Below are 27944 nucleotides of genomic sequence, written 5' to 3'. Positions count from 1 at the left end.
TAACTTTTTACTCAATAACTTTTATTGCATTTTAAAAAGAAATTTTCTCTTTACATGGAAATCTTTGCTGTGATGACACAAAGCAGCATTAACAGCTGTCAGCTTAAACACTATCATTCATAGAAAGTTGCATATAAACAGGAAGCTCCTGTCGTTTGTATAAAACCCTAAAATCGATCCATTTCTACACTAAAGCTGCTACCTTCCTACAAAGAGTAAAGTACAAAACTGTGACCTTTCATATACATTCCTGCTTTATACTTTTCATATACATTTATATGTATTTCAACAAGAACATACTACTTTCTTCACAACAACAAAAAATAATGGAAATAAAAATACAGAAAATGGACAAAAAAATAAAACATATAAAAGTGGAATACTTTTTTGTAAAATGCATTCATACTCTTTATCTTCTTGTCCATGAAGTCAAAACATTTATGTTTTAAATCATCGTCTTTGAGGTTTGTCGGAGGTTTTAAAATGTCTGGTGTGGTGGCAGCGGACAAGGAGGAGCTATTTAAATAAAACTGACCTGAAATGGAGGAACCAGAAAACTGAAGCTCCTCTTTTCTGTCCATAAATACTTACTATATTAATTATTGTCATAGCTGCATTCAGTATATTTATCTTTTTAATGTCATGCTGTTTTAAAACTGCATGTTGTTGTACTGGTAGCTTGTACACTAACAGTAAATGTAAGAACCAGGAGCAGTATGAAAACCCTGTATCTCCAAAGTATCAGTTACTGATTCACAGGTTTTTACATTTAATATTTTAAAGTATAGGAGAATATTTTGATTATTTTCAGAGCCAAAAGGAAAAAATATGAATGACAAATCCCACACTTCATTATAAATACACTTAACAGAAATATAACAAATTATAGTATGACACTTTGGAGATAAAAGGTTTCAAGTCATATTCTCCTAAAAGAAAAGTATCATCAGGTAAAAACCTATTTTTATGGATCAAAACCACCTAACTAAAGTGATTCTCCTTTGGTTAAATAAGGTTTGACCATGTTATGCTTATGAACACATTCAAAACTCCCTCGCATCTTGTTTAGCAGTGACATCACATTCTGTGTCCCTGAACGCCACCCCGAGCTGATGGGGTTGTCCACCTGTCCGCCACCATCACAACCAGACCACAGCAAACACACAGGTTTACCATTCGCACCTGAACACAACCCGCCGCAGACAGATGACCCACCACCGTCATAAGACTGTTCCACTCGGCACTGTTATACAAGTTTTTACCAGCAGCCGAGTTTGAGTTTGTTGAGTTCAGACAAGTGAAATATGTTAATGTGACGGAGGAATCGGTCGTCTCCACGGCGGGTTTAGACCAGGACTCTGAACAATTTCATCAGATTTATTTAATTAATTTTGTCAGTGTTACCTATTTGTTACTTTGTTTTGTGATCAATAGAAATTACAGTTTGATCGGTTGGAATTCAATGTGGAAAAAAACAAATTCCTTCACAGGAAAAGTCAAACTGATTTTTCTGAATTAGCTAACGTCACATTAACATCTGAGAACTTTTATTTAACTGTTTAGTAAATCCACTTGTTTTCTGTCTCCTTCACAGTCAGATTCTTCTGTGTCTGTCCTGTATAGAGGAGATGGGTTTAGCTTGGAAGCAGGTGGAAACTGTTAGCCTAGCTCCATCAAGAGAGGAAAATCCACATTTGGCGTGTTATTCGTTTGTTTACTGAACAGGTGGAGAAACATGGTTTTATTTGCAGTTAGCACTGAAGCTAGTTTGTGATTGGAGGCTAGCAGTTTCCCTCTGCTTGCAGTTTTACGCTAAGCTAGGCTAGACTGACCATATCTCTCTCTGTAGCCTCCTGGACTCACTGAGATGAACCATCAGACACCAGAGGACACAGAGAACAACATGGATTCTTTCAAATGAGTTTAACATTTAAAAGAGCAAATCATTTGAAGTATGTGATCCATTATTTCTCATCAGCAACATGGAGGAGCCATGAAGTCCTCAAAATAACGGAGCAGGAAGTAATTTCAAAACAAACATCATCACTGTGGTGACTCTCACGTCCTGACGGGTAGCTTCACCGTCACACATCGGGACTGCATTTCCCAGAAACCACCTGCTCTGTTACCTGTGGGGCGATTTTACACCAGGGGCCAGATGCATAAAACTCTGTAGATTCCCGACTGGTATGCACATGGACAGGTACGTCAACACATTATCACAGAAAATCGTTACATATAAGTTATAAACAAGTTAAGGCACAAAAGTAGAAATTGTGGTTACAGGTGAGACCTGAGAGGCAAACAGAGTATCAGGAGTTTAAGGACCACAGCTAGGAAAAAACACACAAAACAAAATCATAATATTACAAGAAAAAAGTCCAAATATTTCAGGAAAAAATGGTAGTAAAACATAATGAACAAAAAGTAATATTTCAAGAAAAAAGAAAAAAGTCCAAATAATTTTAATAAAAAAGTTCAAGCCAAAAGTCAAAATCTTATGATATTTTAAAACTAAAAATATTTCATCTCTTTTTTCTTGCAGTGTTACAGTTCAAAATATTTACTTTTTTATAAAAATATTTCAACTTTGTCTTGTAATATTAATTATTTTTTATCAAAATATAAAAAAAGTTTTTTTTTTTTCCAAAGTAACTTTTTCTTGTAATACAATGATTTTATTCCAGGTATTTTCGAACTGAAATGTTCAGACTTTGGCCCAAGTATTTTTTACAGATCACGGTAGCAACCGAACAGACGTCTGTTAGTCCAGTGGTTGAAATCAAGGACCTCAGTGATTTTGAATAGACTTAAAAATGGTCCTCAATTCAGCTTTACACCTCTTGGTCTTCTGGTTAGAAGAGTTTCTTTACTTTCTGTTAACTAGTTTCTAATTTATTGTTATTGTTTTATTTTTCATTATAATTCATCCAGTTCTAAAAACATCTTTAAACAGATCGTCTGTTGTTTAGCACAGTTAGCATTACCATTAGCACTCCATTAGCATCACACTGTATTGGAGGCGTGTTGGAGGTGTGTTGGTGCGTGTTGGAGGCGTGTTGGTGGCGTGTTGGAGGTGTATTGGAGGTGTGTTGGAGGTGTGTTGGTGGCGTATTGGAGGCATGTTGGAGGCGTGTTGGAGGCGTGTTGGTGGCATGTTGGAGGTGTGTTGGTGGCATATTGGAGGCCAATTGGAGGCGTGTTGGTGGTGTATTGGAGGCCAGTTGGAGGCGTGTTGGAGGCGTGTTGGAGGCGTGTTAGAGGCGTGTTGGTGGCATGTTGGAGGTGTGTTGGAGGTAGAGATGTTCCGATACCATTTTTTCCCTCCCGATGCCGATACCGAGTACCGATATCGATACCAGTGTGTTAAAAAAAAAGAAAAAATCATACTACGTCTGCATGACTGTGATACAGGGGCGGACTGGGACAATAATTCAGGCCGGGAATTTGATACCATCCCAGGCCACCACCACCCGATTAACACAAAACACCAAGAGTGAGTTAGGTTGGGCGCCTACTTATGTAAGAGTGTAAAATAATAAAGCAAAGGCTCCACATGCGCTCACACACAGCTTTTTCTTTCCCCTACAAAATAAATGTTTCTGTTGTGCTGCAATAACCTGTACTCAAATCACATAATTTCTATTCTATTTCATTTACTACTACACTTTTAATGTGCAGGCTGCACATTATATAGTGTATAATTAAAATTAAATTACTGTTACATTAAACAAGGAAACTTCAAACACACACAGAAAGAAATTTGCAATATCCTTTGTTACAACTTAAAACATTTGTTTTATTAAATCCGTTTTAGCCCTAGTTGTCACCACTAGTGTTTAATGTCTTACCTGCTCCCTTACTGACAAACATGTCAGTTATTTTACAGCACTTCGCTGCATCTGAGGCCAGTGCTTTTTAGCTTTTTAAGCCTCTCCCTCTCTGCTCCACCTTTCCTCTTGGGCTGTCGATCTCGCTCTATTTTCCAAGCATGTAGAACTACAGGTGAGGGAGGAGGGAGAGAGGAGGGGGACGGGGGCGTAACTTGGTGTGTGTGTGTGTCTGCCTGCAGTGCTGTGACAGAGAGCCTCAGAAAAAGAGAGGAGGGGGTGTGTTTGTGCCCAACGTTGCTGCTCAGTCTGTGTGAGCTTCAGCAAGGCAGATACCCTAATGGTGGTTGGTCCCGACCATCGGCAATCATCGAGCGGGCCAGTTCAGTGGACTGGCCACCGGGAAATGTCCCGGTGCTCCTGATGGCCAGTCCGCGACTGCTGTGATATGATTATCACGTCTTCAAATGTTTGATTAAGTTGCTGGTGTTCAAATTTGCAACACTCGTGCCACCCCTCGAAATTGCTTTTTTGCATATGTTGCATGTCGCCGTCTTACTGGTGGGAACATCCACTGTAAACTACTGCCAAACTGCCGACCGATGATGCGCTAACGTTAGCTCCTTTTAACAGGTGTCAGGTGATCAATTCTTCTTTGCCCCTCTAAAACAGCAGCTGCCGATGGCAGCACAGTGCAACTGTTTTAAGAGCGGCGAAGAAGAACTGTGTCAGAGCTAACTGAGCTAACCAGTAAATAGATTCCTATTTCTAATAAATTACGTGGTATTGGATCGGTGCCTGGACTCCGGTACTCGACGATACCGATGCCAGAATTTTCGGCAGTATCGGAGGCATTCCTGATACTGGTATTGGAATCGGAACAACTCTAGTTGGAGGCGTGTTGGAGGCGTGTTGGAGTTGTGTTGGTGGCGTGTTGGAGGTGTGTTGGAGGTGTGTTGGTGGCGTGTTGGAGGTGTGTTGGAGGTGTGTTGGTGGCGTATTGGAGGCCAGTTGGAGACATATTAGAGGCCAGTTGGAGGCGTGTTGGGGGCGTATTGGTGCATGTTGGAGGCGTATTAGAGGCACATTAGAGGCCAGTTTGTGGCGTGTTGGAGGCGTGTTGGAGGCGTATTGGAGGTATATTAAAGGCCAGTTGGAGGCGTATTGGAAGCATGTTGGTGGTATGTTGGAGGCATGTTGGAGGCGTGTTGGTGGCATATTGGAGGCATGTTGGCTGCAGTTCAGTTCTTAGTAACTAAGATTAATAGACGTCACATGTTTCAGTAAAGGAAGCTGCAGTTACATGACATCATGGCAAAAAGCTGCGGTCATGTGTCGCCACGGCGACTGTGATGAAGATCAGTTTTTGTTAAAGTCTGTGAGCTTCTCTTTGTGAGGGATGGCAGTACAGTAGTACAGTAGTATAAACATCTTCAGCGAATCAAAGTTAAAGTGAACAGTTGTACCTGAATGCCTCGCTCACAGCCAACACATCACCTGACAGCTGAGGTTGTATTAAAGACATCCTACTGTGGACAGACTGAGGAACACTTGAGAGCGGGTCAACAATAAACTATTTTTGTTGGTTAAAGTGAATTTGAATGAAATCATCACTTTCCACCTTTAGTGTTTCTGACTCTGTCCAGCAGGGGGCAGCGCTGCATCTTTTAGGAGGTGTGTCTTAAGAGCAGTGTGGGGGCAGGGCTCCACTGGCCATGGGGGTGGTGATGAGGTGTCGGGGAGCAATCGCAGGAGCAGGGGGGGGCAGGCTTACCTAACACCCCACCAGAGTCCAAAGGGTACTCCAAGATGGAGGCCGGCGCCGCCAGAGCGTACGGGTAGTCGTACGGTGCAGCATAGATCAGACCAGACTCCGGCCCCGTCCCCTGCATCAGAGCCGCTGGGTGAGGCGTCCCATTGGGCAGCACCGTCTGGATCTGACGAATCAGGGGCATGAGGGTGGGGCCTGTGGGGGCAGGTGTACGCAGAGCTGTGGGCGGGGGAACAACAGGGGCCGGGCCTGAGAGGAAACGAGATGTCTGAGAGGAGGCTGCGAGAGAGAAAGCGAGGGAGGCTGAAGAGGAGAGGAGGAAAGTAGTTAGTGCAGAATAAGGTCTGGTTGGTCAGATCTCTGATTGATCTCTGATTAGTCGGTTTCTTACAGGGTTTGATGTTAGCGTCTCTGTACGTCCCGTTCAGGATGGCTAACTCCATTAGCTGCATCTTCTTCAGACTGTCCTCCCCCTCCGCCTGAAACACACACAGAGACAACCAATATGTACTCTGACACAAAACATACAAATATAAATTATTACTATTATTGTACGTAGTAGTGAGTGTAATACGTATGTACACCGATCAGCCATAACATTGTGAATAACACGTTTGTTGTTGCTGTGCACCTTTACCTCTGTCTCTGTCCTTCTGTCGTTACCTCTGTCTCTCTCTCAGTCTCTCTCTCTTTCTTTCTCCCACATAGAGTCGGGGTCCGTCCTAGGTTTCTGCCTCTTAAAAGGAAGTTTTTCCTTGCCGCTGTCGCCAAGGTCTTGCTCATGGTGGGAACTGTTGGGTCTTTCTAGTCTTCAGACCACTCAAAGCGCTTTTTACTCTACAGCCACATTCACACAGCATAACACAGCAACGGGAGCAATTTAGGGTTCAGTATCTTGCTTAAGGATACTTTGACGTGCGGCAGGAGCAGGCGATCGAACCAACAACCTTCCGATTAGTGGACGACCCACTCTGCTTTTGAGCAGCCCCTCTATCATGGCTCCTGTCAGTGGGGGGGGTATATCAGGCAGACAGTGAACAGAGTTGATGTGTTAGAAGCAGGAAAAATGGGCAGCGTGAGGATCTGATCCACTTTGACAAGAACCACATTGTGATGGACGACTGGGTCAGAACATATCCAAACCTGCAGCTCTTGTGGGGGTTCCCGGTCTGCAGAGGTCAGTACCTATCAAAAGTGGTCCAAGGAAGGAACAGAACCAGAGACAGGGTCATGGGGGGTTGAGGCTTATTGATGTAGGTGGGGAGTGAAGGCTGGCCTGATGTCTGTTGATCCAACAGACGAGCTACTGTAGCTCAAACTGCTGAAACAGTTCATGCTGGTTCTGATAGAAAGGGGTCAGAACACACAGTGCAGAGCAGTCTGTTGGTCTGGGACCAGTCAGGGAGTCCAGTGCTCACAGTGTTATACTGCTGATCATTGTGTGTGTACACAATGATCAAGTATTCCCTGAAATAGCTCACCTGAGCTCCAGGAACGGGTGTGGCTTCCAACAGGCAGTGATAACTTTTAAAATCGGCCAATCACTAATACCCAAATGATTTCTACACTGTTACCTGTACTACACCTGTTCTAACGAGCTCATTAACTCATTAAAGTTAATATATCAAATTGTAAACTAACTTCTGAATAACTCCCAACATTTGAACCTGACACTTCCTCTTTTTTCGCCGGGCAACAGTTGTCATGGCTCCTCATTGGTCAGATGAAATCAAGGAAGTGAAAGTGGAGGAAGTGTGGGTCAGCAGAATCAATGGACTTCCTGTCTGACTCACACACACACTCACACACACACACACACACACACACACACACACACACTCACACGCACACACTTGCAGTCTGAAGCTTCATAATGATAATGCACCTATAGTACATAATACATGGTGCAGTACATATGAGGTGCGTGGTCAGGTAGAGGTCAGAGGTAAGAGGTCAGGTGACTCACAGCGGGCACCAGCAGCTTGTTGACTTCCTCTACTGCTCGTTTGAGTTTGATCTCGGCTCGATTCTGAGCGTCTTCCACCGTAATGAGGACGTGAAGATCTTCGTTCAGGTGCTCCCAGTTCGGCTTCCCTCGATTCTGCTCCTCCTGCACAGAATCATTAATAATGTGACATTAATTCAAAGATCACTATCACTAATTAAAACCTTCTACAGCAGGATGATAACAGAGGTCATATGAACAGTACCGACATTGGTCAAAGATCAGAGATGACACAGCACATTCAGCAGGAAGAGGACCAAGCATAAAGCCAACAGAACTACAGGTCTGTAGTCTGGAACCAGACCAGTCTCGAGTTATTTGGGTTTTTCTTTCTGCCTTCAACTGGAAAAAGGCTGAGGAGGTCACAGAGGACACTGGAACACTCAACTCTTTTTAGATCTTCTTTCTTTGTATTTATTTAAATGTTCATAGCCAGGTTTAAGAGGTTGATATTTCTATATTATACTCCACCAGCATGAATTACTCCGACAAATTAGATAAATAATCAGAGATTATTATTAATCGCAGAGGAGCTAAACCAACAACCTTCCAATTATTAGTGGACGACCCGCTCTGCCTCTGAGCCACAGCCGCTCCTAAAAAAGCATCTAAAAATGTATGTTAATATAATTACATTTTTTTAATTTTAAAACACTTAAATTAATAACTGCTCATTATAGGTCTCTATAAGCATTACAAACACTTACTTTAAATATGATCCATTAAATCCTATAATAATGTAAATAAAAACAATATGAATCATTGCTACTGAAAACCCATGTTGTCATAAATAAAGATTTTGATATAATAAACTAGCAAACAGGTGTAAACTGCACACTGCTATTTCTAAACATTTCATAATTAGCCTTGCCAATCAACTGAAATGACCAGAGACTAATACACTTAAAGGAAAACCACTCGCATACCAACAGCGTCTGAGTCTGTACACTGATGCCCACCCTGCCTTTGTAGTTTTCCGCCTCTTTTGTTTCACACTTGAGCATGTTTGCCAGAACTTGTTATAAGGAGTTCGGTCTAGACCTGCTCCATTTGAAAAGTGTCCTGAGATAACTTCTGTTATGAATTGGCGCTATACAAATAAAATTGAATTGAATTGAATTGAACTAAAACTAATTCACCTTCAGTTGGCGTCTTTTCCCACCTGGGTGCAGCAATTCACTGAACTCACCTCACGTTAATTCCTCAGCTCAGGACCGCCCTCTCCTGTGACATTTCATCCTTCTGCTATTGATATGGAGAAATTAACCAAGGCTTAACTTAATAAAATAAATGAATAACCTGTTCTTTTAAGGCTCTTTTTTAGAGCAGATACATCCGATCAGATTTCCTGCAGTCCAGGACCTGGTGTGGTCAATCACAACCGTGATCCTCCAATTGGTTGAAGGTCCCTCCAGGATTCCTTTGGGATTCCTGATTTCACGACAGCTTTTCTAGGAACCTTTGATGCATGTTGTGATGTTTTTATGCATTTTTTACGATGAATTTGCGGAAGAAAACAACTGTGATTGGTTTTGGGAGGATTATATTCACTTCCTGTTTGGTGTGAAAACTCATCAGACTGTGAAACCAGATCCTCTGCTCTGATGAAACCAAGAACCAGAAACCAAACCGCTCTTCATCCCACTGCTGTGGACGTGATCCGCAGCAGCATGGACTGGGGGGCTGGGCAGTGTTGAGATATCCTTCATGAAAACCTGGTCCAGAATGTTCAGGACCTCAGACTGGGACTGAAAATGATCCAACCTGACACAGCCTCAGAGGAGCTGCAGAAAATTCCCAAATTCAGGTCTGGAAAGCCCATCAAGTCCGACCAACTGACTGCAATCTTGAGTCTTCTTCCATACAGCATGATGTTCATTTAGTAACTGATCCCATTTAGAGTAAAACAGACCATAAAGCAGGGTATGCTTTAGGGCGGGGCTACTTTGTGATTGACAGCTCATTCTCAGCGAGTGTGTCCAGCTCAACGCACCAAACTCAGATCAAACTGTCAAACAGTGCTGATCAGATATGGATTTCTCATTCACACACACATACTGATATGATAATAAATAACTGATCAGTGTGTTTCAGCAGGAGTTAAACCCAGCACCCTCCTTTTTTCACCCTCCTCCTGCTTCTCCTCCTCCTCCTCTTCCTCCTCCTGCTCCTCCTGCCCCTACTCCTTCTCCTCTTCCTCCTGCTCCTCTTCCTCCTGTCCTCCATCTGGTTTCTGTTGACCTCCTGTTGTTCTTTCTGTCTCATGTATCTCTGTTAGCGTAGCAGGTGGCTAACCTCGTTAGCATCAGACACACAGAAAGACAAACACTGTGTGTTTTGTCAGCAGTTTGAGCTGAAATGTTTGAAATTGTTTCCATCTTTTCTTTCTTCTTACTCTTCACTTTATTTTCTCTTCAGGACTTCAGTGACAATCCGCTTTAAACACATTTTCCACCAGCAGAACCTTCAGCCAGAGAGCAGCTGGTGGACACAGAGACATAGAGACACACTGCGGTGGATAAACGGGAGCTGCCGACACATGCTTGAGATATAGTCTGATCAAAGAAACTCAAATATAATTTATTGATCCATTCACTTTGGCCAAAATAAACAATAAACAAACACGATTTAAATTCCCTATCTGAAAACTACCCATCTTTCTTCACTTGTCTTCATAGAAGATTTGGAGTTAGATTAAATGCTCCCCACTATCTAACTTACAGACAATCAATTAATCAATCAATTTCGATGCTTAAAGGCGATCTATCAGCGACGCAAAGTCCATGGAGTATCACACTGATCAGGTAGGTATCAGTAAGTCAACCGTCTCGGTGTCCAACAGCTGCAGTGGAGTGAACCGACTCACACTTATGTGTCCAGCCTCCAGTAAACATGTCACCTGTTTCAACGGCCAATCAGCTTGTTGCAAAGTCAGCTGCTCAATCTATTACAAACTCTGGACGGACCAAAGACAATCACAAACAACAAATTTCATCGTTCCATCAATAAAATGCAGCTGCAGACAGTAACTCGCTCACTGTCACCACTTCCTACTTTACCTGTGACATCAGTGTCGTTGCTATGGAGACAATACATTGGGCCTCGTGCAAGAAGCGACAAACAGACAAATGTTCTCTTATTTTTGTTCGTATCCATGATTTATTCTAGATTTAGAGAAATTATAGTGATTGATTATTACTTATTGCTTCACTGATCTCTATTAAAGACTGCGTTCAGCTGTATTATAAACAATATCAATATCTTATTATAATCAACATCAATATCTTATTATAAACAATATCAATATCTTATTATAAACAATATCAGTATCTTATAATCAATATCAATATCTTATTATAAACAATATAAATATCTTATTATAATCAATATCAGTATCTTATTATAATCAACATCAATATCTTATTATAAACAATATCAATATCTTATTATAAACAATATCAGTATCTTATAATCAATATCAATATCTTATTATAAACTATATAAATATCTTATTATAATCAATATCAGTATCTTATTATAATCAATATCTTATTATAATCAATATCAATATCTTATTATAATCAATATCAATATCTAATTATAATCAATATCAATATCTTATTATAATCAATATCAGTATCTTATTATAATCAATATCTTATTATAATCAACATCAATATCTTATTATAAACAATATCAATATCTTATTATAAACAATATCAGTATCTTATAATCAATATCAATATCTTATTATAAACTATATAAATATCTTATTATAATCAATATCAGTATCTTATTATAATCAATATCTTATTATAATCAATATCAATATCTTATTATAATCAATATCAATATCTAATTATAATCAATATCAATATCTTATTATAATCAATATCAGTATCTTATTATAATCAATATCTTATTATAATCAATATCAATATCTTATTATAATCAATATCAATATCTAATTATAATCAATATCAATATCTTATTATAATCAATATCAGTATCTTATTATAATCAATATCTTATTATAATCAATATCAATATCTTATTATAATCAATATCAATATCTAATTATAATCAATATCAATATCTTATTATAATCAATATCAGTATCTTATTATAATCAATATCAGTATCTTATTATAATCAATATCTTATTATAATCAACACAAACTTATTATAAACAATATCAATATCTTATTATAAACAATATCAGTACTTATAATCAATATCAATATCTTATTATAAACTATATAAATATCTTATTATAATCAATATCAGTATCTTATTATAATCAAATCTTATTATAATCAATATCAATATCTTATTAAACAATATCAATATCTAATTATAATCAATATCAATATCTTATTATAATCAATATCAGTATCTTATTATAATCAATATCTTATTATAATCAATATCAATATCTTATTATAATCAATATCAATATCTAATTATAATCAATATCAATATCTTATTATAATCAATATCAGTATCTTATTATAATCAATATCTTATTATAATCAATATCAATATCTTATTATAATCAATATCAATATCTAATTATAATCAATATCAATATCTTATTATAATCAATATCAGTATCTTATTATAATCAATATCAGTATCTTATTATAATCAATATCTTATTATAATCTATATCGATATCTGATTATAATCAATATCAATATCTTATTATAAACAATATCAATATCTTATTATAATCAATATCAATATGTGAACTGGTGTGTGTTCAGATATAGATATTGATTGATTGGTGATTGGTGGTGATTGGTGTGTTTGCAGAGTTGTGAACTTTAGGATCTTCCAATCAAAGGTTTCATTCTCTCTCACACTTTCTCCTCTTTCCTATCTTCATCTGTGAGTCTTCATCATCATCATCTTCATCATCATCATCATCATCTTCATCATCATCATTGTTCTGACTCCTGTCAGTATCAGTGCTTGTTAATGCTATGTAGCGACATCTGGTGGTGATTTGAATCATTGTGTTTTAAGGAGATTGCCAACAGTACATACATGCAGACTGAATGCTCCACCAGTTATTTGTCAATCCTTGGAGTAGATCCATCAGTGAGTATGGTCGCTCAGTTGTTTTAAGAAGTTGAAACGTGTAGACATTGTACTACTGTTGTTGTGTTTATAAATATAAATGTTTATTTTCAGTTAAAATCGGGCTAAGGCTAACGCTAATCGCGATGCTAACCGCTAGCATGGGTTTAGCTGGCCTATATATATAAGTTATAGAGTTAGCACAGGCTGTTAAGCCTCATGATCTACTTGCCTGTTTTATTAAGCTCATTTGCTTATGGGTTTTGAGTGAATCATATTGTGTATATGCTGTGTTTATTATACTTATGTTGATGTTGTTGATGAAGTCCTCCAGAAACTCTAATCGGACATCTGTCAGCGCCACTGCGACGAGGGCTAGAGCCAAGGCCGAAGCAGCAAAAATAAAGGTGTCTTACGCAGAGAAGGAGGCAGCCATTATGAAAGAAAGGGTTTTGATTGAGGCAAATCTTCATGTGTTGCAGCAAGAGAAGGAAGCTGCAGCAGCAGTAAAAGAGGCAGCAATATATGAAGAGGCAGCAGCAGCTGAACAGATGGAAAGAGACCCTCTTGGTGAGCTTCAGGATTTGACTTTTGAAGATCCAACAAAACGCACCAGAGACTATATAGAAACTCAACCATTTGAACAACATGCTCACCAGGAGCTTCATGATGATATGCCACAGCAGCCAGTCCAACAGGACAAAACCTTAAGACTCCCATGCCCTATCAACGGTGCACAGAATACAGTTTACAGATCACTTAAGGAGGAAGATAACTGCAAACCCAGTGCAGATGAGGGCTATGCACCTCCACCTACTAAAAAGGCTCCCTATATCCCAAACAAATACCCAGCTGCTACCTTTCAAGGACCTGATCAGGTCCAGTACAAGACATACTCACCTTCAACTCCTCAGACTGACCTAGCCCAGTATCTGGTGAGAAAAGAAATGGTTAGCTCTGGGCTCCTTGCCTTTGATGACCGTCCAGAAAACTATTGGGCATGGTAATCGTTTTTCCTAGCAGCCACAAGGGAGCTATATCTATCTGACCAGGAAGAGCTTAACTTCCTCGTAAAATGGCTTAGGCCAGAGTCATCAGTACAAGCCAAGCGGTTAAGGTCAGTGCATGTTGACAATCCTAGAGCAGGTGTGTATATGATATGGCAGCGCTTGGAGGAAATGTATGGAAGCCCAGAGGTTATTGAAAATGCCCTACTGAGAAGACTAGAAACTTTCCTAGTCATCTCTAACAGAGACACACACAAGCTCGTGGAATTAGGTGACTTGCTAAGAGAGCTAGAAGCTGCTAAAGCGGAGGGATAATTGCCTGGACTCGCATATCTAGACACATCAGGGGGTGTAAATCAAATAGTGGAAAAGCTTCCTTTCTCCCTCTGGGAACGCTGGATAGGCCAGGGATCCAAATACAAAGAGGATTTTCATTTCCCTTTCCCACCATTCAGCTTTTTTGTCAACTTTGTATGTTCCCAGGCCAAGACCGGCAACGACCCCAGTTTTGCATTTAGCCTCTCCTCTACCCCTAGTCACGCAAAAGTCGAGAAGTCACCAAAGTACCTCCCCAGAACAACTGTGACAGTCAGAAAAACGGCCGTCACTGCTGCAACTCCCGCTCCACAGGCTAATGCAGCTGCCAAAGATGAACCGGACAAACAGTGTCCTATACATAATAAACCATCAAACTATCAAAATGTTGTGGGTTTCGAGGGAAACATCTTGATGAGAGGAAAACATACTTGAAGGAGAATTCAATCTGCTTTCGATGTTGTGCCAGCACCAAGCATATGGCCAAAGATTGCAGGGCAACACTCAAATGTAAGGAATGTGAAAGCAACAGACACATCTCAGCGATGCATCCTGGTCCGGCCCCTTGGTCGCTTGGTGAGCAACTTCAGCACGCATCTGAGGACGAGCAAAGCGGGGAGCGTGAAGAGCAAACACCCCCTATAGTCATGTCCAAGTGTACAGAAATATGTGGTGGTTCCCCCAAGGCCAGATCCTGCTCAAAAATCTGCTTAGTCAAGGTTTATCATGCCGACAATCCAAGCAAGGCTCACAGGGTGTATGCAGTACTAGATGACCAAAGCAACCGGTCGTTAGTAAAATCACAATTCTTCGATCTGCTAGACATTAACAGCAGTGCATCCCCCTATACTCTTAAAACATGCTCCAGCTCAGTGGAGACTACAGGGCGGAAAGCAAGTAACATTATAGTGGAGTCTCTCAACGGTAAAACCAAGGTGAATCTTCCTACTCTGCTAGAATGTAACAACCTACCTGACGACAGATCAGAGTGCACTAAATATTTTCCTCATCTCACTCCTGTGGCCGATAAGATCCCTCCTCTTGACACTAGTGCTCCTATTCTCCTACTCCTAGGCAGAGAAATTTTAAGCTTGCATAAGGTGCGTGAACAGCGTAACAGGCCTCACAACTCACCGTACGCCCAGCGCCTTGACCTTGGCTGGTTATGCTTAAGTGGTGCTCACAAGAACGAGGAAGTTAATGCCTACAAAACACATGTCCTTCAAAATGGACGCTCCTCTTTTCTTAAGCCATGTACCAACAAGATCCAGATAACAGAGAGAGTAAAGGGTCCAGTGCAGCCTAGTCTTCAAACATTGTCTTACAGCCAGGAGATCTTTCAAGAGACTTGTCAGGATGGTTTGGGGGAAAGTGTGTTTCAAAAAACACCTGAAGATGAGAACCTAGCCATGTCAGTAGATGACAACAACTTTCTTAGAATAATGGAAAGCGAAGTGTACATGGATGACCAAAATCACTGGGTGGCACCGCAACCTTTTCATTTACCTCACAAGACCCTTCCTAATAAATTCAGAACGCTGCAGCACGAGTACTGACAGGAACTAGAAAAAGAGATCACATCTCTCCTGTACTAGCTTCTCTGCATTGGCTCCCTGTAAAATGTAGAATAGAATTTAAAATCCTCCTCCTCACCTATAAAGCTCTTCATGGTCAGGCCCCTTCATATCTTAAAGAGCTCATAGTACCCTATTACCCCACTAGAACACTACGTTCTCTGAATGCTGGGCTACTTGTGGTTCCTATAGTCTCTAAAAGTAGAACAGGAGCCAGAGCCTTCAGTTACCAAGCTCCTCTTCTGTGGAACCAGCTTCCATTTGTGGTTCGGGAGGCAGACACCCTCACCACATTCAAGAGTAGGCTTAAGACATTCCTCTTTGATAAAGCTTATAGTTAGGGCTGGATCAGGTGAGTCCTGAACCATCCCTTAGTTATGCTGCTATAGGCCTAGACTATCGGGGGATTTCCCATGGTGCACTGAGCTCCTCCCTTCCTCTCTCTTTCTGCACTCATTCATGTCCCATTAATGCATGTTACTAACTTTACTTCTTCCCCGGAGTTCTTGTGCTTTCTCGTCTTGCAGGTTCTTGTCGATCCTGGTGGAGCCTCCTGCCATGGTCCTGCTAGATTGCCATGGCCAATACTGTTGTTGCTGTGCACCTGTCTGTCTGTCTCTCGCTCTCTCTCTCTCTCTGCCTCTCTCTCTCTCTCTCTCTCTCTCTCTCTCTCTCTCTCTCTCTCACCCCCAACTGGTCGAGACAGACGACCACCCACCTAGAGCCGGAGGATCTGTCCTAGGTTTCTGCCTTTTAACAGGCAGTTTTTCCTTGCCCTTGTCGCCAAGTGCTTGCTCATGGTGGTACTGTTGGGTCTCTGTAATTAATGTTTTAAAGAGTTTGGTCTAGACCTGCTTTATTTGAAAAGTGTCCTGAGATAACTTCTGTTATGAATTGGCGCTATACAAATAAAATTGAATTGAATTGAATAACAGAGAACAGGCCTCCCAGAGACTCTCCACTCTCCAGCGCTCATTCAGAAGGAGACCTGACATGAAACAGCACTTCTTTGACTTTATGCAGAAAGTCATCGACAACCAGCAGGCAGAGCCGGCTCCTCAATTGCAGCCAGGGCAAGAATGCTGGTATTTACCTACCTTTGGTGTCTACCACCCACAGAAGCCTAGGAAAATCAGGGTGGTTTTCGATTCCAGCGCAGTGTTTAAGGGAACGTCATTGAATGACATGCTCCTCAGTGGACCCAACCTCAACAACACTCTAGTTGGAGTATTACTAAGGATCAGGAGGGAGCAAACAGCCATTACAGCAGATGTAGAACAAATGTTCTATGGATTCAAGGTCAGAGGGGACCTTGCAATTTCTTGCGATTTCTGTGGCACCGAGATAATGATCCAGATAAGGAGATCATTGACTACTGGATGACTGTACATGTGTTCGGGAACAGCCCGTCACCTGCTGTAGCAACATATGGGCTGAGGAAAGTTGCAGAACAAGGAGAAACTGAACACGGCACGGATGCGAAGGATTTGTCTACAGAAATTTTTACGTCGATGATGGTCTCGCCTCAGTGTCAAAGGAGGTTGACACTATTGATCTCCTGCAACGCACCAGGGCCCTACTAGCCAACTTACGACTTCACAAAATAGCCTCAAATAGTACAAAGGTCATGGAGGCCTTTTCTCCAGAAGAACGAGCAAGTGACTTTAAGGATCTAGATTTAGGAGCAGACCCCTTGCCCCTCCAACGCAGTCTGGGTGTAAGCTGGAAACTCCAGACTGACAGTTTCACTTTCAGAGTGTCAAGAGATGTGAAAACATTCACTCGGAGAGGCATTCTGTCCACTTTAAATAGTCTTCATGATCCCCTTGGATTTGCTTCCCCCATTACAGTGCAAGGCAAGGCACTTGTAAGAGACCTTTCCTCCGAGCGGTATGAATGGGACACACCTCTCCCAAAGGAGAAAGAGGCACTGTGGAAAGCATGGACAGACTCGTTAACTGAGCTGGAACAGATTCACATTCAGCGAACATACGTTCCAGTCTCCATGTCATGTTGCAAAGCGATAGACTTTTGCGTTTTCTCAGACGCCTACCTGTGTGTCTTGGACTCTGATGGAAAATGGCATGTAGGTTTTGTAATGGGAAAATCAAAGCTGACTCCTTACCCCATGCACACTGTGCCACGCCTGGAGTTGTGCGCAGCAGTCTTGGCAGTCGAGCTGGCAGAACTGATCCAATCGGAAATAGATGTCGAGTTGAAAGCAGTCAGGTTCTACACAGACAGTCATGTCGTGCTGGGTGACATCCACAACCGATCAAGAAGGTTCTATACCTATGTAGCTAACCGAGTAACTCACATTTGGAGCTCCACCAAACCAACACAGTGGCAGTATGTGCAAACTGATGAGAACCCTGCAGACCATGAAACCAGGCCGATTCCAGCAGCTAACCTGGCCTCATCCAGTTGGTTTCTTGGTCCTCAATTTCTCTGCCAGCCAAACACACATCAAGAGGATGAGGCAGAATCATTCAAGCTTGTGCAGCCAGATACAGACAAAGACATTCGGCCTGTAGTCACCTCTCTTGCAACCAAAGTCACAGAGCAGTCTCTTGGATCACAAAAATTCAAACACTTCTCTACTTGGAAGAGCCTTGTAAGAGGCATGACAAGTCTCATTCATGTAGCTAAGTCATTCTCCAGTGAGACTAAGAATGAATGTAAGGGATGGCATCAGTGTAGACAGCCACACACCACAGAGCGCAGTCAAGCCAAGACAAGTATCCCTAAGGCAGTGCAGGAGGATGTGTATCAGGAGGAGCTAAAATGTCTAACCCAAGGCATCAAAGTTCACCACCAAGGCCCTCTTGTGAAGTTGGATCCCTTCCTTGACGAGAATGGACTGCTTAGAGTGGGAGGTCGGATACACAAAGCAGATCTGAAAGATCAAGAGAAACACCCACTTATCCTTCCGGGTGGCCATCAGGTGACCACTCTCCTAGTCCGGCACTATCACAATAAAGTGGCACACCAAGGTCGCCACTTTACAGAGGGTGCACTACGCGCCGCTGGAGTCTGGATAGTAGGAGGGAAGAGGCTCATCTCCAGCATCATATTCAAATGTGTCATCTGCAAGAAGTTGAGGGGCAAGCCTGAAGTTCAAAAGATGTCTGATCTGCCCACTGACAGGTTGGCTATGGACCCACCTTTCACCCATGTAGGACTAGATGTTTTTGGTCCGTGGAATGTTGAAACCCGGCGAACACAAGGTGGTGCTGCTGAGAGCTGCTGAGAGCTGTCATTTTCACTTGCCTAAGTACAAGAGCCGTCCACCTGGAAGTAATTGAGTCTATGTCGACCTCAAGCTTCATCAACGCCTTGAGGTGTTTCCTGTCAATACGGGGACCTGTCAAACACCTCAGGTCAGATAGAGGCACCAATTTCATTGGTGCATGCAGAGAGCTTCAGATTAACACTGGCGACCCTGAGGTCAAGAACTACTTGCAAGCCCAGGGCTGTACATGGACCTTTAATGCACCTCATTCCTCACACATGGGAGGAGCTAGGGAGAGATTGATAGGAGTGGTTAGACGGATCCTGGATGCGCTGCTGGTGAAGGATGGAGCTACCAGACTTACCCATGAAGTCCTAACAACCTTGATGGCTGAGGTTATGGCCATCGTGAATTCCAGACCACTGGTCCCAATCTCGTATGATGCAGATATACCTGAAATGCTCTCGCCTGCCACGTTACTAACCCAAAAGGCAAGTGTAACTCCCGCACCCCTAGATGATTTCAAATTGGACCACCTATGCAAGGGACAGTAGCGCCAGGTCCAGAGCTTGGCGGACTCCTTCTGGAAAAGGTGGAGGCTGGAGTACTTAGCCACTCTTCAGCCCCGGAGAAAGTGGACCAAGGAGAAGCCTAATCTCCAGGGCGGTGACGTTATTCTGATAAAGGATGTTCAAGCAAGACGCAATCAGTGGCCTCTCGGACTGATAGTTGAGGCCATTTCCAGCTCTGACAGCAAGATCCGCAAGGTTATGGTGAAGACCTTTAGCCAAGGGACAATTAAGGAGTATCTTAGGCCCATTAGTGATGTTGTGTTACTGATACCAAAGGTAAAAGAATAGATGGTGGTATAACATAATTATACCAAGCGGGGAGTGCTCTGACTCCTATCAGTGTCAGTGCTTGTTAATGCTATGTAGCGACATCTGGTGGTGATTTGAATCATTGTGTTTTAAGGAGATTGCCAACAGTACATACATGCAGACTGAATGCTCCACCAGTTATTTGTCAATCCTTGGAGTAGATCCATCAGTGAGTATGGTCGCTCAGTTGTTTTAAGAAGTTGAAACATGTGTAGACATTGTACTACTGTTGTTGTGTTTATAAATATAAATGTTTATTTTCAGTTAAAATCGGGCTAAGGCTAACGCTAATCGCGATGCTAACCGCTAGCATGGGTTTAGCTGGCCTATATATATATAGAGTTAGCACAGGCTGTTAAGCCTCATGATCTACTTGCCTGTTTTATTAAGCTCATTTGCTTATGGGTTTTGAGTGAATCATATTGTAAATATGCTGTGTTTATTATACTTATGTTGATGTTGCACATATTTGACTGTAACATATTGTTTATTTTATACTGTATTGCAGTTTTACAAAAAAGAAAACAACCAGGATTTCAGTAAAGAAAACACTGAACTTGGAGTCCAGCCTACTGAGTCTTATTGTTGATGTTCGCTATCTGTATAACAATACAGTGACGTATCTGCCAGGACAGAATAATCATCATCATCATCATCATCATCATCATTACTACACAACGTGTGTGAGTGTGTGTGTGTGTGTGTGTGTGTGTGTGTGTCTGTGTCTGTGTTTGTGTGTGTGTGTGTTACCTTCTTCCTGTCTCTCATGGAGCCTCGCCCTCTCACCATGATCTTACATCCTGTCTCCGCCTCCAGCTGCTTCGCTGTCAGACCACGAGGACCCAGAATCCTCCCGACGAAGTTAAACTGACGACACAGAGAGATCACACTGTTAGAGCGGGGGGGGGTCTGTAGCACACACTGACCTCGGGGGGGGCATTAGGGGCTCTGCAGCACACACTGACCTCAGGGTGCTCCTTTGTGGGGACAAACAGTTTCTCCTGAAGTTGGACGTTTGGACCGACGGCGTCCGGCAGCTCGCTGATCCTCTCCGATCCGTTCAGAGTGTCGATGTACATTTCCTTCCTCACACGGCCGATCTCTGAAACACACACACAGCATGTGACAGGGTCCAACCTGAGGGTCGGGACCCCAGCAGAGGTCGCCAGAACTTCACAGGGGGGTCGTCTTCTAGATTATAATTGATCACAGTGTATATTATTATTATTATTATTATTATTATTGATCACAGTGTATATTATTATTATTATTATTATTATTATTATCATTATTACAGACACTATCACAGACAGATGCAGAAAAACTAATCCATGCATTTGTTACTTCTAGGCTGGATTACTGCAACTCTTTATTATCAGGTTGCCCCAATAAGTCCATTAAAACACTCCAATTAATTCAGAACGCTGCAGCACGAGTACTGACAGGAACTAGAAAAAGAGATCACATCTCTCCTGTACTAGCTTCTCTGCATTGGCTCCCTGTAAAATGTAGAATAGAATTTAAAATCCTCCTCCTCACCTGTAAAGCTCTTCATGGTCAGGCCCCTTCATATCTTAAAGAGCTCATAGTACCCTATTACCCCACTAGAACACTACGTTCTCTGAATGCTGGGCTACTTGTGGTTCCTATAGTCTCTAAAAGTAGAACAGGAGCCAGAGCCTTCAGTTACCAAGCTCCTCTCCTGTGGAACCAGCTTCCATTTGTGGTTCGGGAAGCAGACACCCTCACCACATTCAAGAGTAGGCTTAAGACATTCCTCTTTGATAAAGCTTATAGTTAGGGCTGGATCAGGTGAGTCCTGAACCATCCCTTAGTTATGCTGCTATAGGCCTAGACTATCGGGGGATTTCCCATGGTGCACTGAGCTCCTCTCTTACTCTCTCTCTCTCTCTTTCTGCACTCATTCATGTCCCATTAATGCATGTTACTAACGTCACTTCTTCCCTGGAGTTCTTGTGCTTTCTCGTCTCGCAGGTTCTCATGGATCCTGGTGGAGCCTCCTGCCATGGTCCTGCTTGACTACCATTGCTATTATCACTGATATTACTGTTATTATTATTATTATTATTTTTAATATTATTAATATTATTATTACTACAGTTACTATTATTATTATTGTCACTGCTCATTGTCCCCCATCGTTGCTGTTGTTGTCGCCATCATCATCTTCTTCATGTTCATCATCATCAGTCACTAATATTAGTGTAGTTGTTGCTAATGTTGTTGCTGTGCACCTGTCTGTCTGTCTGTCTCTCTCTCTCTCTCTCTCTCCCACCCACCTAGAGTCAGTGTCTGTCTGAGGTTTCTGCCTTTTAAAAGGCAGTTTTTCCTTGCTGCTGTCTCCAAGTGCTTGCTCACAGTGGGAACTGTTGGGTCTCTGTAAATATTGTTGTAAGTAGTTCCGTCTAGACCTGCTCTATTTGAAAAGTTTCCTGAGATAACTTCTGTTATGAATTGGTGCCATACAAATTGATTTGTATATTATTATTATTGATACCAGTGTATATGACTAGTTGTTCTGACACATTCACAATCATTACAGCTGTTTCTGGCCGCTGTTCACAAACCATAAAACCTCTAATAAAAGCAGTCACAAATGGCTGTAGGTCTCCTTTAGAGTCCAGGTCTGGATTTTATAGAAATTCTCTTAAAGTTGCTTTAATTACCTACACAAACATAAATGTTATATAATAATATGCAATACAGACACAACATTACATCACCTAGATTCTCCACAATTCAATCCTTCAGTTCATTTTACAGAAACTATGAGCACCAAAGTATAATTCATTCAGATTTACCTGCACCCCATACCTTTGAACCCTCTTGGATTTTAAGGGCTTTTTGTTTTTGGCCCAAAAAGTCTGATTTCATCGCCACCTTTTAGAAAATTGTGATGCATGTTGTGATGTTTTTAAGCAATTTTTTGCAATAAAATTGAAGCAGAAAGTGAAAGAATTCATTAAAAACTGACAAATCGACTGTTTGGAGGGTCTACATCTTCAACACTAGAAACCAGAAAGTGAGTTTAGTGATGTATGACTCAACAGTTAGTGCAGGAAACTTTGTGGAAAGGATGTGGTGACTGGACAAAATTGCAAGAATTCACAGGTTGAATTTGCGTTCATTGTTGTCATTTACAGTCAGTGTGCTACTTTTGATGTGCATTTTTCATCTTAATCATTGTGGAATATGTGTAAACTTTGGCTGCTATTGGTGTATGATTTGTTCATGAGGGTGACTCATCACTAATTCATTTTATCGCCACTGAACAGTGACAGTCCAGTCTTATTAACTTGTAACCTGTAACCTGCAGCGAAAATAGAAAAAGCCATAGTACAGTTCACACACAGTCTGTGTCCACCCCTCAATTATTTATATTCCTTTAGTACGTAAGAATTAAAGGCTTTCATTAAAATGAATGTCTGTCTGTATGCTGGCAGCCGGAAACATTCGACTGCTGTAAAACTACATTCACAAGGTACAAACGGAAATTTAAGCTGTTAATTGTCCAATTGTGAATTAAAGGCCTGTCCCTAATAGACGCCTGTCCCAAATGGTTCTTGGTGTGTTTGATTTAAACCCTTAAAACTAAACTAAACCTGGCCACCTTAAGAGCCAGGAGAGAAGAAGAAGAAGAAGAAGAAGAAGATATATACTTTATTGATCCCCTATTGGGGAAATTCTTCTTTTCACTCTTTTTTTTTTAATTCTTACACACACACAGGCTGAAATACACACTTCATGCACTTGTGAACATGCAACAGGGAGAGAGATGGTGGAGTGATGGGCTTGCCATGTTAGTGGCGCCCATGAGCAGTTTCTTGGGCTTAGGTTGCCTTGCTCAAGGGCACCTCGGCAGTGTACAAGAGGTGAAACTGGCACCTCTCCAGCTACCAGTCCACACTCCATATTGTGGTCTGTGGGATTTGAACTGACGACCCTCCGGTTCCCAAGCCAAGTCTCTACACACTGAGACGTGGCTGCCCCCCCTAATAGAATAATAAAGACTACAAGGTGAACTGGGGGGTTCTTCTACAGAAGGTCATCACTTCCTGTTGGCAGCAACCAAAGAACCGGCTGGTGGTCTCCAGTGGCACTGAACTGAAGGAGTCCTTATGATGTCTCTGGCCCCTTTTCCACCAAATTAGTTCTGGTTCTTGAATCAGAGCCAGCCTTCCACGAAGTTGTGATCGCAATTATTAACATTTAAGCAATCACTATAGTTTCCTATGAGTTTCACCAACCATAGCAGTCCTAAAACATTGAACCAAACTCACTCCTTGTTTCCTGTTGTGAAGTCCGAACTTTTATTCTCCCTGGAAAAAGATCTGTTTTAGAAGAAGAAGACTGAAACTAGAGACTGCACGCACGCACGCACGCACGCACGCACACACGCACAATCACACAGACACAGACACACACAGACACACAGACACACACAGACACACAGACACACAGACACACACACAGACAGACAGACAGACAGACACACAGAAACACAGACACACAGACACACACACAGACGGACAGACAGACACACAGACACACACACACTGAATTAATTAATTAGACCCATTAAGTGACGAATAGCTGCACTGTAATGGAGCGAGAAAGCGAAAGACCTAGTCAACGTAGAGGGAGAGAGAGGAAGAATATACTGTGGTGCATTCAGGTGTTGTTGGGAAACTTCAGTGGTCTCATGAATCTGAACCTCCAACCAAACTGTGTTCAGCTTTCAGAAGATTGAAAGACTCAGAACAACAAACAGATCCACATGTGTTTAGTGTGTGTGGCCTCCTCTTCCTCCTCCTCCTTTATCTCCTCCTATTCCGCTTCCTCCTCCTCTTCATTTATCTCCTCCTCTTCCTCCTCCTTTATCTCCTCCTCCTCTTCCGCGTCCTCCTCCTTAATCTCTTCCTCCTCCTCTTCCTCATCTTCCTCTTTTATCTCCTCCACTTCCTCCTCCTCCTCCTCCTCCTCCTTTATCTCCTCCCCTTCCACTTCCTCCTCTTCCTCATCTTCCTCTTTTATCTCCCCCCCTACTCCTGCTCCTCCTTTATCTCCTCCTCTTCCTCCTCTTTCTCTTTTATCTCCTCCTCTTCCTCCTCCTCCTCCTCTATCTCCTCCTCTTCCTCAGCTCTGACACTGAACACACAGAGAGCTGATTTAAGGTGGACTGACCGCTGTTTGATTTTAAGGAGGATATGTATAGAAAGTGTTGATTGAACTGATCAGACTGATTGATCAGACTGATTGATCAGATTAATCATCAAAAATGTCACTTCCTCCTCTGAAGTATTTTTATTTACAAATTTATTTTTTGAGGTTTAATTTTTTTCTTTATATATAAAGAAAATAGAATATAACTAATAAAGGAAGTAGAATATAATCAATAAAGGAAGTAAAATATAACCAATAAAGGAAGTAGAATATAACCAATAAAGGAAGTAGAATATAACCAATAAAGGAAGTAGAATAGAATCAATAAAGGAAGTAAAATATAACCAATAAAGGAAGTAAAATATAACCAATGAAGGAAGTAGAATATAATCAATAAAGGAAGTAGAATATAATCAATAAAGGAAGTAGAATATAACCAATAAAGGAAGTAGAATAGAATCAATAAAGGAAGTAGAATAGAATCAATAAAGGAAGTAAAATATAACCAATAAAGGAAGTAGAATAGAATCAATAAAGGAAGTAGAATAGAATCAATAAAGGAAGTAGAATATAACCAATAAAGGAAGTAGAATAGAATCAATAAAGGAAATAGAATAGAATCAATAAAGGAAGTAAAATATAACCAATAAAGGAAGTAGAATATAACCAATAAAGGAAGAAGAATATAACCAATAAAGGAAGTAAAATATAACCAATAAAGGAAGTAGAATATAACCAATAAAGGAAGTAAAATATAACCAATAAAGGAAGTAGAATATAACCAATAAAGGAAGTAAAAAATAACCAATAAAGGAAGTAGAATAGAACCAATAAAGGAAGTAGAATAGAACCAATAAAGGAAGTAGAATAGAATCAATAAAGGAAGAAGAATAGAATCAATAAAGGAAGTAAAAAATAACCAATAAAGGAAGTAGAATATAACCAATAAAGGAAGTAGAATATGATCAATAAAGGAAGTAGAATAGAATCAATAAAGGAAGTAGAATATAACCAATAAAGGAAGTAGAATATAACCAATAAAGAAGGAATATAACCAAAAAAGGAAGTAGAATATAACCAATAAAGGAAGTAGAATAGAATCAATAAAGGAAGTAAAATATAACCAATAAAGGAAGTAGAATATAATCAATAAAGGAAGTAAAATATAACCAATAAAGGAAGTAGAACCAATAAAGGAAGTAGAATATAACCAATAAAGGAAGTAGGCAATAAAGGAAGTAAAATATAACCAATAAAGGAAGTAGTCAATAAAGAAAGTAAAATATAACCAATAAAGGAAGTAGAATATAATCAATAAAGGAAGTAAAATATAACCAATAAAGGAAGTAGAATATAATCAATAAAGGAAGTAGAATATAATCAATAAAGGAAGTAAAATATAACCAATAAAGGAAGTAGAATATAATCAATAAAGAGAAACCATATAAATCCATAAATAAATAAATTGTAAAGACAGAAATGTTTTTATAATTTTGATGATTGATTATGATTAAATTTGAATGTATTGATTATTTGTAATATATCAGCTAAAGCTCTGCTCACACATCAATGTATCAATAATAATAATAATAATTAAAAAACCCATTTTTATAGACTTTATGTGATGTGGTCCTTTTATGTTCATTTTTACTCCAACCGTCTTTGAGTTCTGTTCTACTTATTTTATTTATTTTATTTATTCCATTTCTCTTATTTCGCCTACTTTATATTATTCCATCTCTATTATTTCACCTACTTTATTCATTTGTATCATTACCTCTGTTATTTCAACTATTTCATGTAATTTATTTTATCGTCCTTTGTAATTGTAAATTGTATTCTTGCTGTGTTCTGTCAAAGCACTTTGTAAACCATGTTTTTAAAAGTGCTATACAAATAAAGTTATTATTATTATAATTATTGATCAGCATTGAAGTGGCAGATATCCTCCAATAGAAGAGTGTGTTGTTTTATATCAAAGTGAATATGAATCATGGATTATTCGATCAAATAATTAAAGGATTAATTCATAATTTAATAATTTATTGGGGAATAATTATTAATAAATAGAACAGAAATAAAAACCTGATTTTGATTTTAATGATTATCGATTACTATCTGATCAACTTTTTGCCAATCTACTAATTGATTAATCGACTGATCAATCAGCTTCCTCCACTTCCTGTTTTATGATCTTCTGCTTTCTTTGCTTCATTTATTATACATCATATAAATAATTAATAACTAATAATTGTTTTTATTGCTGATGAATATCTGATACACAGTAAACATACCTCACAGCTGTATTAATATAATATTAATATTCATACTTATATAAATATAATATCAATATACCATTAATATTATTATATTAATGGTATATTTATATTGATATAACATTAATGTTAATATCATTATATAAATATAATATCGATATAACACTAATATTAATATCATTATGTAAATATAATATCAATATAACATTAATATTATTATATTAATGTTATATTTATATAACATTAATATTAATATTATTATATAAATATAATATCAATAGAACATTAATATTAATATTATTATATATATATTTATACATATTTCTGGGTCTGGGTCCCGGTCTGGGTTAGGATCAGGGGTCAGAGTCAGGGTTAGGGTCCCGTTCTCACCCTCGTCCAGCAGTCTCTCCAGGTGCTGGAAGATCCCGCAGAAGTTCGGCAGACCCCCCATCAGCTTCTTGTCGTTCATGAGCTGCATCAGATAATCCGGACCGGGTCTCGGCCTCTCCTTGCCCTCCATCTCCCCGACCATGGTCTACAGAGAATCCGGATCACAGCGGACCTCCTGTGTGTGTGCAGAGCATGAAGATAAATCCAGATCCGGACCCGGTCCCGGAGCTCTTTGATTTTAATCCCACAAGTGTCTGAAGTCTTGTCCTGATCCGGATCAGAGTCCGGCTCTGTCCTCCAGAGCTCCCCAGGCTCAGCGGCTCTCTGTCGGCCAGCAGCGGCTCCGTCCGACTGTCCGCTCCTCCACACAGCCCAGCACTGACTGAGGGACCGGAGG

The 27944-nt window shown here is 40.5% G+C and overlaps 2 protein-coding genes across 2 annotated transcripts; one reads left to right on the top strand and one right to left on the bottom strand.

The window, feature by feature from the left end:
* On the bottom strand, nucleotides 1-27935 carry LOC127361236 (protein quaking-B-like). The gene is made up of 6 exons (XM_051395728.1): nucleotides 27548-27935; nucleotides 20663-20799; nucleotides 20448-20564; nucleotides 7568-7711; nucleotides 5993-6080; nucleotides 1-5904 (listed from the first exon to the last, which is right to left on the bottom strand). Exons 1-6 carry the CDS (start codon nucleotides 27687-27689, stop codon nucleotides 5498-5500), a joined length of 1035 nt encoding a protein of 344 aa, XP_051251688.1. The 5' UTR covers nucleotides 27690-27935; the 3' UTR covers nucleotides 1-5497.
* Nucleotides 16963-20441, top strand: LOC127361224 (uncharacterized). The gene is made up of 2 exons (XM_051395703.1): nucleotides 16963-19866; nucleotides 20206-20441. Exon 1 carries the CDS (start codon nucleotides 17212-17214, stop codon nucleotides 18832-18834), a length of 1623 nt encoding a protein of 540 aa, XP_051251663.1. The 5' UTR covers nucleotides 16963-17211; the 3' UTR covers nucleotides 18835-19866; nucleotides 20206-20441.
* Nucleotides 27936-27944: the final 9 nt, after the last annotated feature.

The sequence above is a fragment of the Dicentrarchus labrax genome, unplaced genomic scaffold (assembly GCF_905237075.1).
Source record: "Dicentrarchus labrax unplaced genomic scaffold, dlabrax2021, whole genome shotgun sequence".
Lineage (NCBI taxonomy): Eukaryota > Metazoa > Chordata > Actinopteri > Moronidae > Dicentrarchus > Dicentrarchus labrax.
Note: the sequence above shows the minus strand (reverse complement) of the source record. Positions and strands in the feature narration are given on the sequence as shown.

Bases quoted from the DNA above. Each gene is read 5' to 3' on its own strand.
- LOC127361224 (XM_051395703.1), top strand. From the start codon at position 17,212: ATGGAGGCCTTTTCTCCAGAAGAACGAGCAAGTGACTTTAAGGATCTA.
- LOC127361236 (XM_051395728.1), bottom strand. From the start codon at position 27,689: ATGGTCGGGGAGATGGAGGGCAAGGAGAGGCCGAGACCCGGTCCGGAT. The intron at 20,565-20,662 runs GTCAGTGTGTGC...CTGTGTCGTCAG, and splicing joins CCACAAAGGAGCACCCTGAG to TTTAACTTCGTCGGGAGGAT. The intron at 6,081-7,567 runs GTGAGTCACCTG...TGTGTGTTTCAG, and splicing joins ACAAGCTGCTGGTGCCCGCT to GCGGAGGGGGAGGACAGTCT.